Raw genomic sequence first — 12,503 nt, 5'->3', positions numbered from 1 at the left:
CCCCCAGCACATCCCAAAACCTACATCCCAGCCGGCACTGCACCTCACCAAACACACCCAGGAGGCAGTACCCCCAGGACATCCCAAAACCTACATCCCAGCCGGCACTGCACCTCACCAAACACACCCAGGAGGCAGTACCCCCAGCACATCCCAAAACCTACATCCCAGCCGGCACTGCACCTCACCAAACACACCCAGGAGGCAGTACCCCCAGCACATCCCAAAACCTACATCCCAGTCGGTACTGCACCTCACCAAACACACCCAGGGCAGGACCCCCAGCACATCCCAAAACCTACATCCCAGCCGGCACTGCACCTCACCAAACACACCCAGGGCAGTGCACCATCCCCACTGACACGAACAAAGATTACGCCAGCCCCAGCCAGGGAGGGCAAATCACCAATTTGTCAAGACTCCCAATAATTGAACCCTGGGAGGGGTGGTCTCTCCTCCCCCCGACACAATAAGAGGAAATTCCCGTAGACCATCGGACCAGACCAGGATTTAAGGCAGCACATCTCACCCAAATGAAGAGAAGGGGAAAGACCCCTGAAGGAAGTGTCATAACCCCAGTGAGGCCCACGTGGGAACAATCGTTGATCTCCCCATGGGACTCGTGGAGTACGAGTTCCCCAGGCCGAGGCCTACCACCTGCGGCTTTTTATAAGCAAGGTGTAAAAGCAGGCCCACCTCAGGGCCTGGTGAAACAAGTCCTCCCAGCTAGGATTGCACTGCCAGTGAGATGTTGCCTAGACCATAAGACACAGGAGCAGAATTAGGCCACTCGGCCCATCCAGTCTGCTCCGCCATTCAATCATGGCTGATATTTTTCTCATCCCCATTCTCCTGCCTTCTCCCTATAACCCTGATCCCCTTATTAATCAAGAACCTATCTATCACTGTCTTAAAGACACTCACAGTGAATTGGCCCCCACAGCCTTCTGCGGCAAAGAGTTCCACAGATTCACCACCCGCTGGCTGAAGAAATTTCTCTTCATCTCTGTTTTAAAGGATCGTCCCTTTAGTCTGAGATTGTGTCTTCTGGTTCTAGTTTCGCCTACAAGTGGAAACATCCTCTCCACGTCCAGGCCTCGCACTATCCTGTAAGTTTCAATAAGATCCCCCCTCGTCCTTCTAAACTCCGAGTACAGACCCAGAGTCCTCAACTGTTCCTCATACGACAAGCTCTTCATTCCAGAGATCATTCTTGTGACGTCGCAATCTGGCTCCCGCTTATTTAAATGAATTTAGAAACCCACTGAGCCGTGCTGACACTGGATCGAACAGCCACCCAGCCCAGCGCCGATCAGCCTTACCGAGAGACCCCAGCCGGGTGCCGATCAGCCTTACCGAGAGACGCCACCCAGCGCCGATCAGCTTTGCCAAGAGACCCCAGCCAGGCACCGATCAGCCTTACCGAGAGACCCCAGCTGGGCGCCGATCAGCCTTACCGAGAGACCCCAGCCAGGCGCCGATCAGCCTTACCGAGAGACCCCAGCCGGGCATCGATCAGCCTTACCGAGAGACGCCAGCCGGGCGCCGATCAGCCTTACCGAGAGACCCCAGCCGGGCACCGATCAGCCTTGCCAAGAGACCCCAGCCAGGCACCGATCAGCCTTACCGAGAGACCCCAGCTGGGCGCCGATCAGCCTTACCGAGAGACCCCAGCCAGGCGCCGATCAGCTTTACCGAGAGACCCCAGCCGGGCACCGATCAGCCTTACCGAGAGACCCCAGCCGGGCGCCGATCAGCCTTACCGAGAGACCCCAGCCAGGCGCCGATCAGCTTTACCGAGAGACCCCAGCCGGGCACCGATCAGCCTTACCGAGAGACCCCAGCCGGGCGCCGATCAGCCTTACCGAGAGACCCCAGCCGGGGGCCGATCAGCCTTACCGAGAGACCCCAGCCGGGTGCCGATCAGCCTTACCGAGAGACCCCAGCCGGGCACCGATCAGCCTTACCGAGAGACCCCAGCCAGGCACCGATCAGCCTTACCAAGAGACCCCAGCCGGGGGCCGATCAGCCTTACCGAGAGACCCCAGCCGGGCGCCGATCAGCATTACCGAGAGACCCCAGCCGGGGGCCGATCAGCCTTACCGAGAGACCCCAGCCGGGCGCCGATCAGCATTACCGAGAGACCCCAGCCGGGCACCGATCAGCTTTGCCGAGAGACCCCAGCTGGGTGCCGATCAGCGTTACCGAGAGACCCCAGCCGGGCACCGATCAGCCTTACCGAGAGACCCCAGCCGGGGGCCGATCAGCCTTACCGAGAGACCCCAGCCAGGCACTGATCAGCCTTACCGAGAGACCCCAGCCGGGCACCGATCAGCTTTGCCGAGAGACCCCAGCCGGGTGCCGATCAGCCTTACCGAGAGACCCCAGCCGGGCGCCGATCAGCCTTACCGAGAGACCCCAGCCAGGCACCGATCAGCCTTACCGAGAGACCCCAGCCGGGTGCCGATCAGCCTTACCGAGAGACCCCAGCCAGGCGCCGATCAGCCTTACCGAGAGACCCCAGCCGGGCACCGATCAGCCTTACCGAGAGACCCCAGCCGGGGGCCGATCAGCCTTACCGAGAGACCCCAGCCGGGCGCCGATCAGCCTTACCGAGAGACCCCAGCCGGGCGCCGATCAGCCTTACCGAGAGACCCCAGCCGGGCACCGATCAGCCTTACCGAGAGACCCCAGCCGGGCACCGATCAGCCTTACCGAGAGACCCCAGCCAGGCGCCGATCAGCCTTACCGAGAGACCCCAGCCGGGTGCCGATCAGCCTTACCGAGAGACCCCAGCCGGGCACCGATCAGCCTTACCGAGAGACCCCAGCCGGGCACCGATCAGCCTTACCGAGAGACCCCAGCCGGGCACCGATCAGCGTTACCGAGAGACCCCAGCCGGGCACCGATCAGCCTTACCGAGAGACCCCAGCCGGGTGCCGATCAGCATTACCGAGAGACCCCAGCCGGGCACCGATCAGCCTTACCGAGAGACCCCAGCCGGGCACCGATCAGCCTTACCGAGAGACCCCAGCCGGGCGCCGATCAGTCTTACCGAGAGACCCCAGCCGGGCACCGATCAGCCTTACCGAGAGACCCCAGCCGGGCACCGATCAGCCTTGCCAAGAGACCCCAGCCGGGCACCGATCAGCCTTACCGAGAGACCCCAGCCGGGCATCGATCAGCGTTACCGAGAGACCCCAGCCGGGTGCCGATCAGCCTTACCGAGAGACCCCAGCCGGGTGCCGATCAGCCTTACCGAGAGACCTCAGCTGGGCGCCGATCAGCGTTACCGAGAGACGCCAGTCGGGCACCGATCAGCCTTGCCAAGAGACCCCAGCCGGGCACCGATCAGCCTTACCGAGAGACACCAGCCGGGTGCCAATCAGCCTTACCGAGAGACCCCAGCCAGGCACATTAACACTGCAATGAAGTTACTGTGAAAAGCCCCTAGTCGCCACATTCCGGCTGCTGTTCGGGTCACAGAGAGAGAATTCAGAATGTCCAATTCACCTAACAGCACGTCTTTCTGGACTTGTGGGAGGAAACCGGAGCACCCGGAGGAAACCCACGCAGACACGGGGAGAACGTGCAGACTCTGCACAGACAGTGACACAAGCCAGCAATCAGTACAGGACAACTGATTGACAGAGAAATGAGAGAAGAGGTAACATCTATCTGAGGATAAAACTTTCAAGTCAGCTGCACTTTCAGTTCAAAAGAAGAAAGCTATTCATTTCCTGCTGAGTCTTTCTAACTTGATGCTCAGGGGTTTACAAACATAAATAAACCTTCACATTTCCCTCACTAAACACAATTGCAAGGGCTTAGCAAATCAGCTTGACTTTAAGGATTAGGTCTATTCATTCCCAGCAATATTGTACATTATTCTTGTGACCGTCCAACTTGTCATCAGCAATGCCACGGGAAATCTGCCAGAACGGTGATTTATCCTGAAGATCTGAAGGAACATCCAGAAGATTTTATTCGTTAGAACGTGGGCCTTGCTGTCAAGGTTGGAACGTTTTATTTTCTCCTCTCCTGACTTCTCTGGAGACAAGGTTCCGCAAACACCAAGCCACTTCCTCTGTCTCACCTGACTTCGCCATTTGTGACGATAGACACCATTGTGAGAAGGATATTGTACTGTAGGGATGTACAGGTGAGCTCAATGCTGTCCACACACACTCAGCTCAGAGGAAATGCTACTTGATTGCAGTCATGTCTGGGAGCTTCAATGGGATTTCCCTCCTCTGAGCTCGGAGGGTGACTGCACCCTTGTCATTCTTAAACTAATGTATGAGGTGTGGGTGTCACCAGCAAGGCCAGCACTTATTGCCCCTCCCTACCGAGGTAAGATCAGCTAACTCAGAATAAGCTGGGGATGGAGCTGGGAAGTTGTGTGTAGCTGAGGTTTGTCACTGATTGAATACAGCAGATATACCCAAATCAGAGTGTGGTGACATGGTGACATCTAGCGCCACTCTATAAATTACACTGAGGCGATGAAGGAAATTAACTCCAGATCACTGAGCACTTCAGAGCCAATGAAATGCTTTTCATCAGTTCGTCACTGTTGTAATGTAGTCAGCTCAGCAGCCTATTGGCAGACAGTAAGGTCCCACAAACAGCATTGACATAAAGGTTCCATTATCTGATTTTTAGGGATATTTGCTGAAGTGTAAATGTTGGTCAGGACATTTGCTCTTTTCAAACAGTGACACAAGTGTTTTATTTATTTAAATATATTTTTATTCAAGGCTCTTTTGATTATATACAGAAAGATGGAAAAAACTGTGGCAGTAACCATCCTGCACAAACCACTCCTAATTCCCATACCCCTCCATCCCAGCCCACTCCCCGCCCCACTGTCTGACTATAGAAAGCTTCCCAAAAGAACCCTCCATATCTCCCACCCCCACCATTCTTTAAAGGAATCGATGAACAACTTCCACCTCAAGTAGAACTCCTCATCTGTGCCTCTAAGAGCAAACCTTATCTTCTCTAGGTGCAGAAACTCCGCCAGGTCGCTCACCCACATGCTCGCTTTTGGCGGCTCCAGTTTTGCCACCCGAACAATATCCGTCTCCGGGCTATCAGGGAGGCAAAGGCCAACACATCGGCCTCTCTCCCCGCCTGCATTCCCGGATCCTCCGACACTCCAAATATTGCCACCCACAGGCTCGGAGCCACCCCCAGAATCTTTGACATGATTCCCTCAAAGGCCTCCAACTTCGGGCATGCCCAAAACATGTGTGGGCATGATTCGCTGGTCTCCCTGCACAGCGCCCGCATCTATCCTCAACTCCTGGAATGAACCAACTCACCCTCGACATTCTCCCCGTGTTTGTGTGGGTTTCACCCCCACAACCCAAAGATGCGCAGGGTAGGTAGATTGGCCACGTTAAATTGTCCCTTAATTGAAAAAATTAATTGGGGACTCTAAATTTTAAAAAAGAACTCATCCTTGACACCGTCATGTGTGCCCGATGCACCACTTTGAACTCGATCACTCAATCTCGCACACGAGGAGGACGAGTTTTCCCTTCGCAGTGCCTCACTCCATAGCCCGGCCTCTAGAACGCCACCCCCCCCCCCCAGCTCAATTCCTCTTCTAGGACCGCATCTCCAAAAATGCCCTCCTAATCTGCGGTACCTTACCCACCCATATACATTCTGTGATCATCCTAATGACCCTGCCAAAAGAAGATCTGGGCACAATAATTGGGAGAGTTTGGAACCTCAGTAGCACCGTCAGTTTAACTTTCTGGCACTGCAGCGTCACGGCGCCGAGGTCCCAGGTTCGATCCCGGCTCTGGGTCACTGTCCGTGTGGAGTTTGCACATTCTCCCCGTGTCTGGATACGGATTCCTGGATACGGACCCAGGAAGTGGAGAAGATTTTAGTTTAGACGGGCAGCGTGGTCGGCACAGGCTTGGAGGGCCGAAGGGCCTGTTCCCGTGCTGTACTTTTCATTGTTCTTTGTCTGTGTGGGTCTCACCCCCTACAACCCAAAGATACGCAGGGCAGGTGGATTGGCCACCATAAATTGCCCCTTAATTGGAAAAAGTTTAAAACATTTTTAACCGTCCAGACCCTGCCAGCTAACAACAGCGACAGAACATCCCACCTCTTAAAATTGTCTTTACCCCTCCACCAGATTCACCAAATTTAGCCTGTGCAACTGGGCCCAATTATGCATCACTCATATCCCCATGCATCGGAGAAAGTCGTCCCGACCAGCCGAAACAGCAACCTGTCCAAACCCTTCCCATCCACATTGACCGGGAACACCTCACTCTTCCCAATGCTGAGCTTATATCCCGAGAATGATCCAAACTCCGCCAATATCCCTACGATCCTATCAAAGCTCTCCACCGAGTTTGTAATATACAACAAAAGAACCACTGCTTAATGAGTTCCTCCAGGCCCACATCCCGCCCACCTCTTGGGCCTCCTCAAGATGGCAGGCGCCATCACCCCCCCCCATCACCAACTGCGCCACGCCCACACCATCCATGTCAGGAGCCCATCCCCCACCCGGGTCCTCAGCGCTGTAGGCAGCAGTGCAAACCACTATGCCACCGTGCTGCTCCTGTAGGTCCTTCTTAACATCCCCCGCCAGATTGGTCCGATTACACTTGTAGATCTGTGTCCAGTCATGGGCTAACTGGATCCCCAGGTAGCGGAATTTGTTTTGGGCTAGTTTGAATGGTAGCCCCTCCAGCTCTGTCTCTCCCCCGTTCGGATTCACCGGGAATGCCTGGCTCTTGCCCAGATCGCATTTGCAGCCCAAGAAGGCTCCGAACTCTTCCAGAAGTTGCATGATTGTTTTCAGGGCAGTCTGAGGGTCTGAGATAGAACATAGAACATAGAACAGTACAGCACAGAACAGGCCCTTCGGCCCTCGATGTTGTGCCGAGCAATGATCACCCTACTTAACCCCACGTAACCCGTATACCCGTAACCCAACAATCCCCCCATTAACCTTACACTACGGGCAATTTAGCATGGCCAATCCACCTAACCCGCACATCTTTGGACTGTGGGAGGAAACCGGAGCACCCGGAGGAAACCCACGCACACACGGGGAGGACGTGCAGACTCCACACAGACAGTGACCCAGCCGGGAATCGAACCTGGGACCCTGGAGCTGTGAAGCATTGATGCTAACCACCATGCTACCGTGAGGCCCCTAATGTGGATGTGGAGGGTTGCCCACTTCTGACCAACAGGAAACAGGCTCTGGACTTAGCATCACTGCTCCAACCCCTTACGCCAGAGGGGTCATTAATCAGAGTGTAATCCAACATTTGCACATACCTAAACAGCTAGCATCTTGGGGGAAGATGGTTACAATGTGCTCTATTACGTTGTTTGTCTCTCGATGTCATAGACCAGCTCCTGCAAGGTCAGTTAAATGGCTCTAAACAATAATGGAGCAAGGTTCAATCCAGCCAGTTACTCGGCAACTTCTGCAACCTTAGTGACCTCTGCCACCAACTAGAGCAGGGGTGGGCAAACTTTTCCGTGCAAGGGCCACATTCAGAAATTCACAATTTTAAAGGGCCGCATAGTATATTAAGTAAAATAATTACTTCACCCGGTTATGATTCTGGGCGCCTCATATAGAACATAGAACAGTACAGCACAGAACAGGCCTTTCGGCCCTCGATGTTGTGCCAAGCAATGATCACCCTACTCAAGTCAACGTATCCACCCTATACCAGTAAGTAACCCAACAGCCCCCCCCCCCCATTAACCTTAAAAAAAAATTTTTTTTTTTTTTAAATTAATTTTTTTTTTTAATGACTTGGTGGGCCGCATAAAGACCTTTGGCGGGCCGCATGCAGCCCGCGGGCCGTAGTTTGCCCACCCCTGAACTAGAGCATCAATGTTGTGTACGCACTTCTCCAATTTCTCTACCACACCTTCCTGATTTGCATATATATGGCCATTTCTTTTCATTGCCGCTCCATCAATATTCTTTACCCAACACAACTCTGGAAGCAGTAGGGATCTCAAACTCATTTCAGTGCTGTTAGACGACGGTAGCACAGTGGTTAGCACTGTTGCTTCACAGCGTCAGGGTCCCGGGTTCGATTCCCGGCTTGGGTCACTGTCTGTGCAGAGTCTGCACGTTCTCCCCGTGTCTGTGTGGGTTTCCTCCGGGTGCTCCGGTTTCCTCCCTCAAGTCCGGAAAGACGTGCTTGTTCGGTGAATTGGACATTTTGAATTCTCCCGCAGTGTACCCGAACAGGTGCCGGAATGTGGCAACTAGGGGCTTTTCGCAGTAACTTCATTGCAGTGTTAATGTAAGCCTACTTGTGACAATAATAAAGATTATTATTATTATGAATTAATAGCAAATTCCTGACACCCATTTATTAGGGCTTGAACTAAAGGATGAGCATGTCATCGTCAATATTCAACATTTAAAATGGAAAACGTAAACAACCGCCCCTTAAACATGAAAGCCCAAGTAAAATAAATTCCTTTACGATAAATCAGATGGAAGGCTCGGACTGAAAAGAAAGAAATCCCTGGGGATAAATGGTACTTCCGGAGTATTGAGAAACGAAGATAAAACTTTCTGAAACATTGCCAACCATTATGAGAGAATGACTAAGATAATGGATAAGGCAGGTGGATTGGAAACAGGCTAATGTCACAGTCACACACATAAAGGGCGGCAAAACAGACAACTGCACATCCATTAGTCCAAGTTCAATTCCTGGTAACGTAGACAATTATCGGGAGTAAACGTAAGGATCTTCTGTACAACATTAGCTTTGACATCAGCTTGGACAAAGGGTCATCTGGACTCGAAACGTTCGCTCTTTTCTCTTCTACAGATGCTGCCAGACCTGCTGAGATTTTCCAGCATTTTCTCTTTGGTTTCTGTACAACATTAACCCAGTTAACGAGGGGATGATCACCCCCTTCATGATCCTGCGAAAGTGACAACCTTAGTGGGTAGAGCTACAGTGTACCTCATTATCAAACTCAGAACTAGGATTCAGGTCAAACTCTTGGATTCTGGTTGAACAGGAAACCATGAGTACTCACATTTGAGGGGTTATGGGGGAGAGGTTAAGTACTGAGTGAGATGCCTCAGGGATAAATGCTGGGGACAAAATCATTAATTACACCCCCCACCAGGAGCGAGAATTTTGATACAAAATGTTTAAATTTGCTGATGAAACCAAACCAAACCAAGAGGGTCCGAGGAATTGGGGGAGGCGGGGGGGGGTCGGAGCCAGTGCTGCCAGAGCAGAGAGGGGAAGGGGGTTGCCAGAGTAGGGAGGGGGAAGGGGGTCCAGCAAGTGAGGGAATCGAGAGGATGCTGCGAGCCGGGGGGCAATGAAGTGGGTGCTCCCAGAGCAGGGAAGGGTGCTGGTGGGACGTGGAGGGGAGGGAGGTATTCTGTCAGAATGGAGAGTGGGAATAGGGCTGTTGCTGGGTGGGAGAGGGGGGGGGGGGGGGGGGGGGGGGGGGGGGGGGGGGGGGGGAGAGCCTCTGGGGGAGGGTAACGGGTCCTGTGGATGGGGGGGGGTGCGCTGATGGGGAGGGGGGAAAAGGGGTTCTACGGGGTGAGGAGGTGCCCTGCTGGGGAGGGGGAAAGGAAAGGGAGTGGGTACTGTGGGCAGACCCAGAGAGAGTGGGTACTATGGGCAGACACAGGGAGAGAGTGGGTACTGTGGGCAGACACAGGGAGAGTGGGTACTGTGGGCACACAGGGAGAGTGGGAACTCTGGGCACACACAGGGAGAAAGTGGGTACTGTGGGCACACAGGGAGAGAAGGGTACTGTGGGCAGACACAGGGAGAGTGGGTACTGTGGGCAGACACAGGGAGAGTAGGTACTGTGGGCACACATAGGGAGAGTGGGTACTGTGGGCAGACACAGGGAGAGTGGGTACTGTGGGCACACAGGGAGAGTGGGTACTGTGGGCACACACTGGGAGAGAGTGGGTACTGTGGGCACACAGGGAGAGTGGGTACTGTGGGCACACACTGGGAGAAAGTGGGTACTGTGGGCAGACACAGGGAGTGTGGGTACTGTGGGCACACAGGGAGAGTGGGTACTGTGGGCACACACAGGGAGAGTGGGTACTGTGGGCACACACAGGGAGAGAGTGGGTACTGTGGACAGACACAGGGAGAGAGTGGGTACTGTGGGCAGACACAGGGAGAGAGTGGGTACTGTGGGCAGACACAGGGAGAGAGTGGGTACTGTGGGCACACAGGGAGCGAGTGGGTACTGTGGGCAGACACAGGGAGAGTGGGTACTGTGGGCAGACACAGGGAGAGTGGGTACTGTGGGCACACACAGGGAGAGAGTGGGTACTGTGGGCAGACACAGGGAGAGTGGGTACTGTGGGCACACACAGGGAGAGAGTGGGTACTGTGGGCAGACACAGGGAGAGTGGGTAGTGGGCACACACAGGGAGAGTGGGTACTGTGGGCACACACAGGGAGAGTGGGTACTGTGGGCACACACAGGGAGAGTGGGCACTGTGGGCAGACACAGGGAGAGTGGGTAGTGGGCACACACAGGGAGAGTGGGTACTGTGGGCACACAGGGAGAGTGGGCACTGTGGGCAGACACAGGGAGGGGCACTGTGGGCACACACAGGGAGAGTGGGTACTGTGGGCAGACACAGGGAGGGGCACTGTGGGCACACACAGGGAGAGTGGGTACTGTGGGCACACACAGGGAGAGAGTGGGTACTGTGGGCAGACACAGGTGGCGAGTGGGAACTGTGGGCAGACACAGGGAGAGTGGGTACTGTGGGCACACAGGGAGAGTGGGTACTGCGGGCACACACAGGGAGAGTGGGTACTGTGGGCACACATATGGAGAGTGGGTACTGTGGGCAGACACAGGGAGAGTAGGCACACACAGGGAGAGTGGGTACTGTGGGCAGACACAGGGAGAGAGTGGGCACACACAGGGAGAGTGGGTACTGTGGGCACACACGGAGAGTGGGTACTGTGAGCACACACAGGGAGAGTGGATACTGTGGGCAGACACAGGGAGAGTGGGTACTGTGGGCAGACACAGGGGGAGTGGGAACTGTGGGCACACACAGGGAGAGTGGGTACTGTGGGCACACACAGGGAGAGTGGATACTGTGGGCACACACAGGGAGGGAGTGGGTACTGTGGGCAGACACAGGGAGGGAGTGGGTACTGTGGGCACACAGGGAGAGTGGGAACTGTGGGCACACACAGGGAGGGAGTGGGTACTGTGGGCACACAGGGAGAGAGAGGGTACTGTGGGCAGACACAGGGAGAGTGGGTACTGTGGGCACACACAGGGAGAGTGGGTACTGTGGGCACACACAGGGAGAGAGGGAACTGTGGGCACACACAGGGAGAGAGTGGGTACTGTGGGCAGACACAGGGAGAGTGGGTACTGTGGGCACACATAGGGAGAGTGGGTACTGTGGGCAGACAGAGTTTGAAGGGCAGGATGAGCAGCGTTCTGGCAGTCGGGGGCCCGGGTCGCAGGGGGTGGCTGGGCCCCACTCTGAGCCCCGGGGGGTCGCTGGGCCCCACTCTGAACCACGGGGGGTGGCTGGGCCCCACTCTGAGCCCCGGGGGGTCGCTGGGCCCCACTCTGAGCCCCAGGGGGTGGCTGGGCCCCACTCTGAGCCCCAGGGGGTCGCTGGGCCCCACTCTGAGCCCCAGGGGGTCGCTGGGCCCCACTCTGAGCCCCAGGGGGTGGCTGGGCCCCACTCTGAGCCCCAGGGGGTGGCTGGGCCCCACTCTGAGCCACGGGGGGGTGACTGGGCCCCACTCTGAGCCCCAGGGGGTGGGGTACGGGGGGGGGGGGGTGACTGGGCCAGGGGGGGATGACTGGGCCAGGGGGGTGACTGGGCCCCAGGGGGTGGCTGGGCCACGGAGATGGGGGGGTGACTGGGCCCCACTATGGGCCCCGGGGGTGGGGTACGGGGGGGTGACTGGGCCCCACTCTGAGCCCCAGGGGGTGGGGTACGGGGGGGGGGGGGTGACTGGGCCCCACTCTGAGCCCCAGGGGGTGGCCGGGCCCCACTCTGAGCCCCAGGGGGTGGCCGGGCCCCACTCTGAGCCCCAGGGGGTGGCCGGGCCCCACTCTGAGCCCCAGGGGGTCGCTGGGCCCCACTCTGAGCCCCGGGGGGTGGCCGGGCCCCACTCTGAGCCCCGGGGGGTGGCCGGGCCCCACTCTGAGCCCCAGGGGGTGGCCGGGCCCCACTCTGAGCCCCAGGGGGCAGCAGCAGTTCCCGCCTAAAGTCTGATCATTACTCACTTTGGAATCAGAAGGCACAACATCCACACACTGCGCATGTCAGAAACCCTCCAATGGGATCTGACTTACCTGGGGGCGTGGTTTCCAGGGGGCGGTGCCTCTCAGTGGGGACGGGACCTCACGGGAGCTGGGCCTATCAGTAGACGGCATGGGGCCTGATTGTGGGCGGGGACGATCAGAAGGCGGGGCGGGGCCTAACTGTGGGCGGG

At 56.4% G+C, this 12,503-nt stretch overlaps 1 protein-coding gene across 1 annotated transcript in view; it reads right to left on the bottom strand.

Annotated features, from left to right (window-relative positions):
• The window catches only part of LOC119957070 (DENN domain-containing protein 1B-like), a 91,446-nt gene extending 79,093 nt beyond the window's left edge, over positions 1 to 12,353 (bottom strand). The window contains exon 1 of the mRNA XM_038784707.1: positions 12,295 to 12,353. Within this exon, the coding sequence (XP_038640635.1) occupies positions 12,295 to 12,332 (38 nt within the window). The 5' untranslated portion in view covers positions 12,333 to 12,353. The remainder of the gene's footprint in view (positions 1 to 12,294) is intronic.
• Between the last annotated feature and the right edge of the window lie 150 nt (positions 12,354 to 12,503).

This window comes from Scyliorhinus canicula, chromosome 25, assembly GCF_902713615.1.
Source record: "Scyliorhinus canicula chromosome 25, sScyCan1.1, whole genome shotgun sequence".
Classification (NCBI taxonomy): domain Eukaryota; kingdom Metazoa; phylum Chordata; class Chondrichthyes; order Carcharhiniformes; family Scyliorhinidae; genus Scyliorhinus; species Scyliorhinus canicula.
This window is presented reverse-complemented; position numbering and strand designations above follow the sequence as displayed.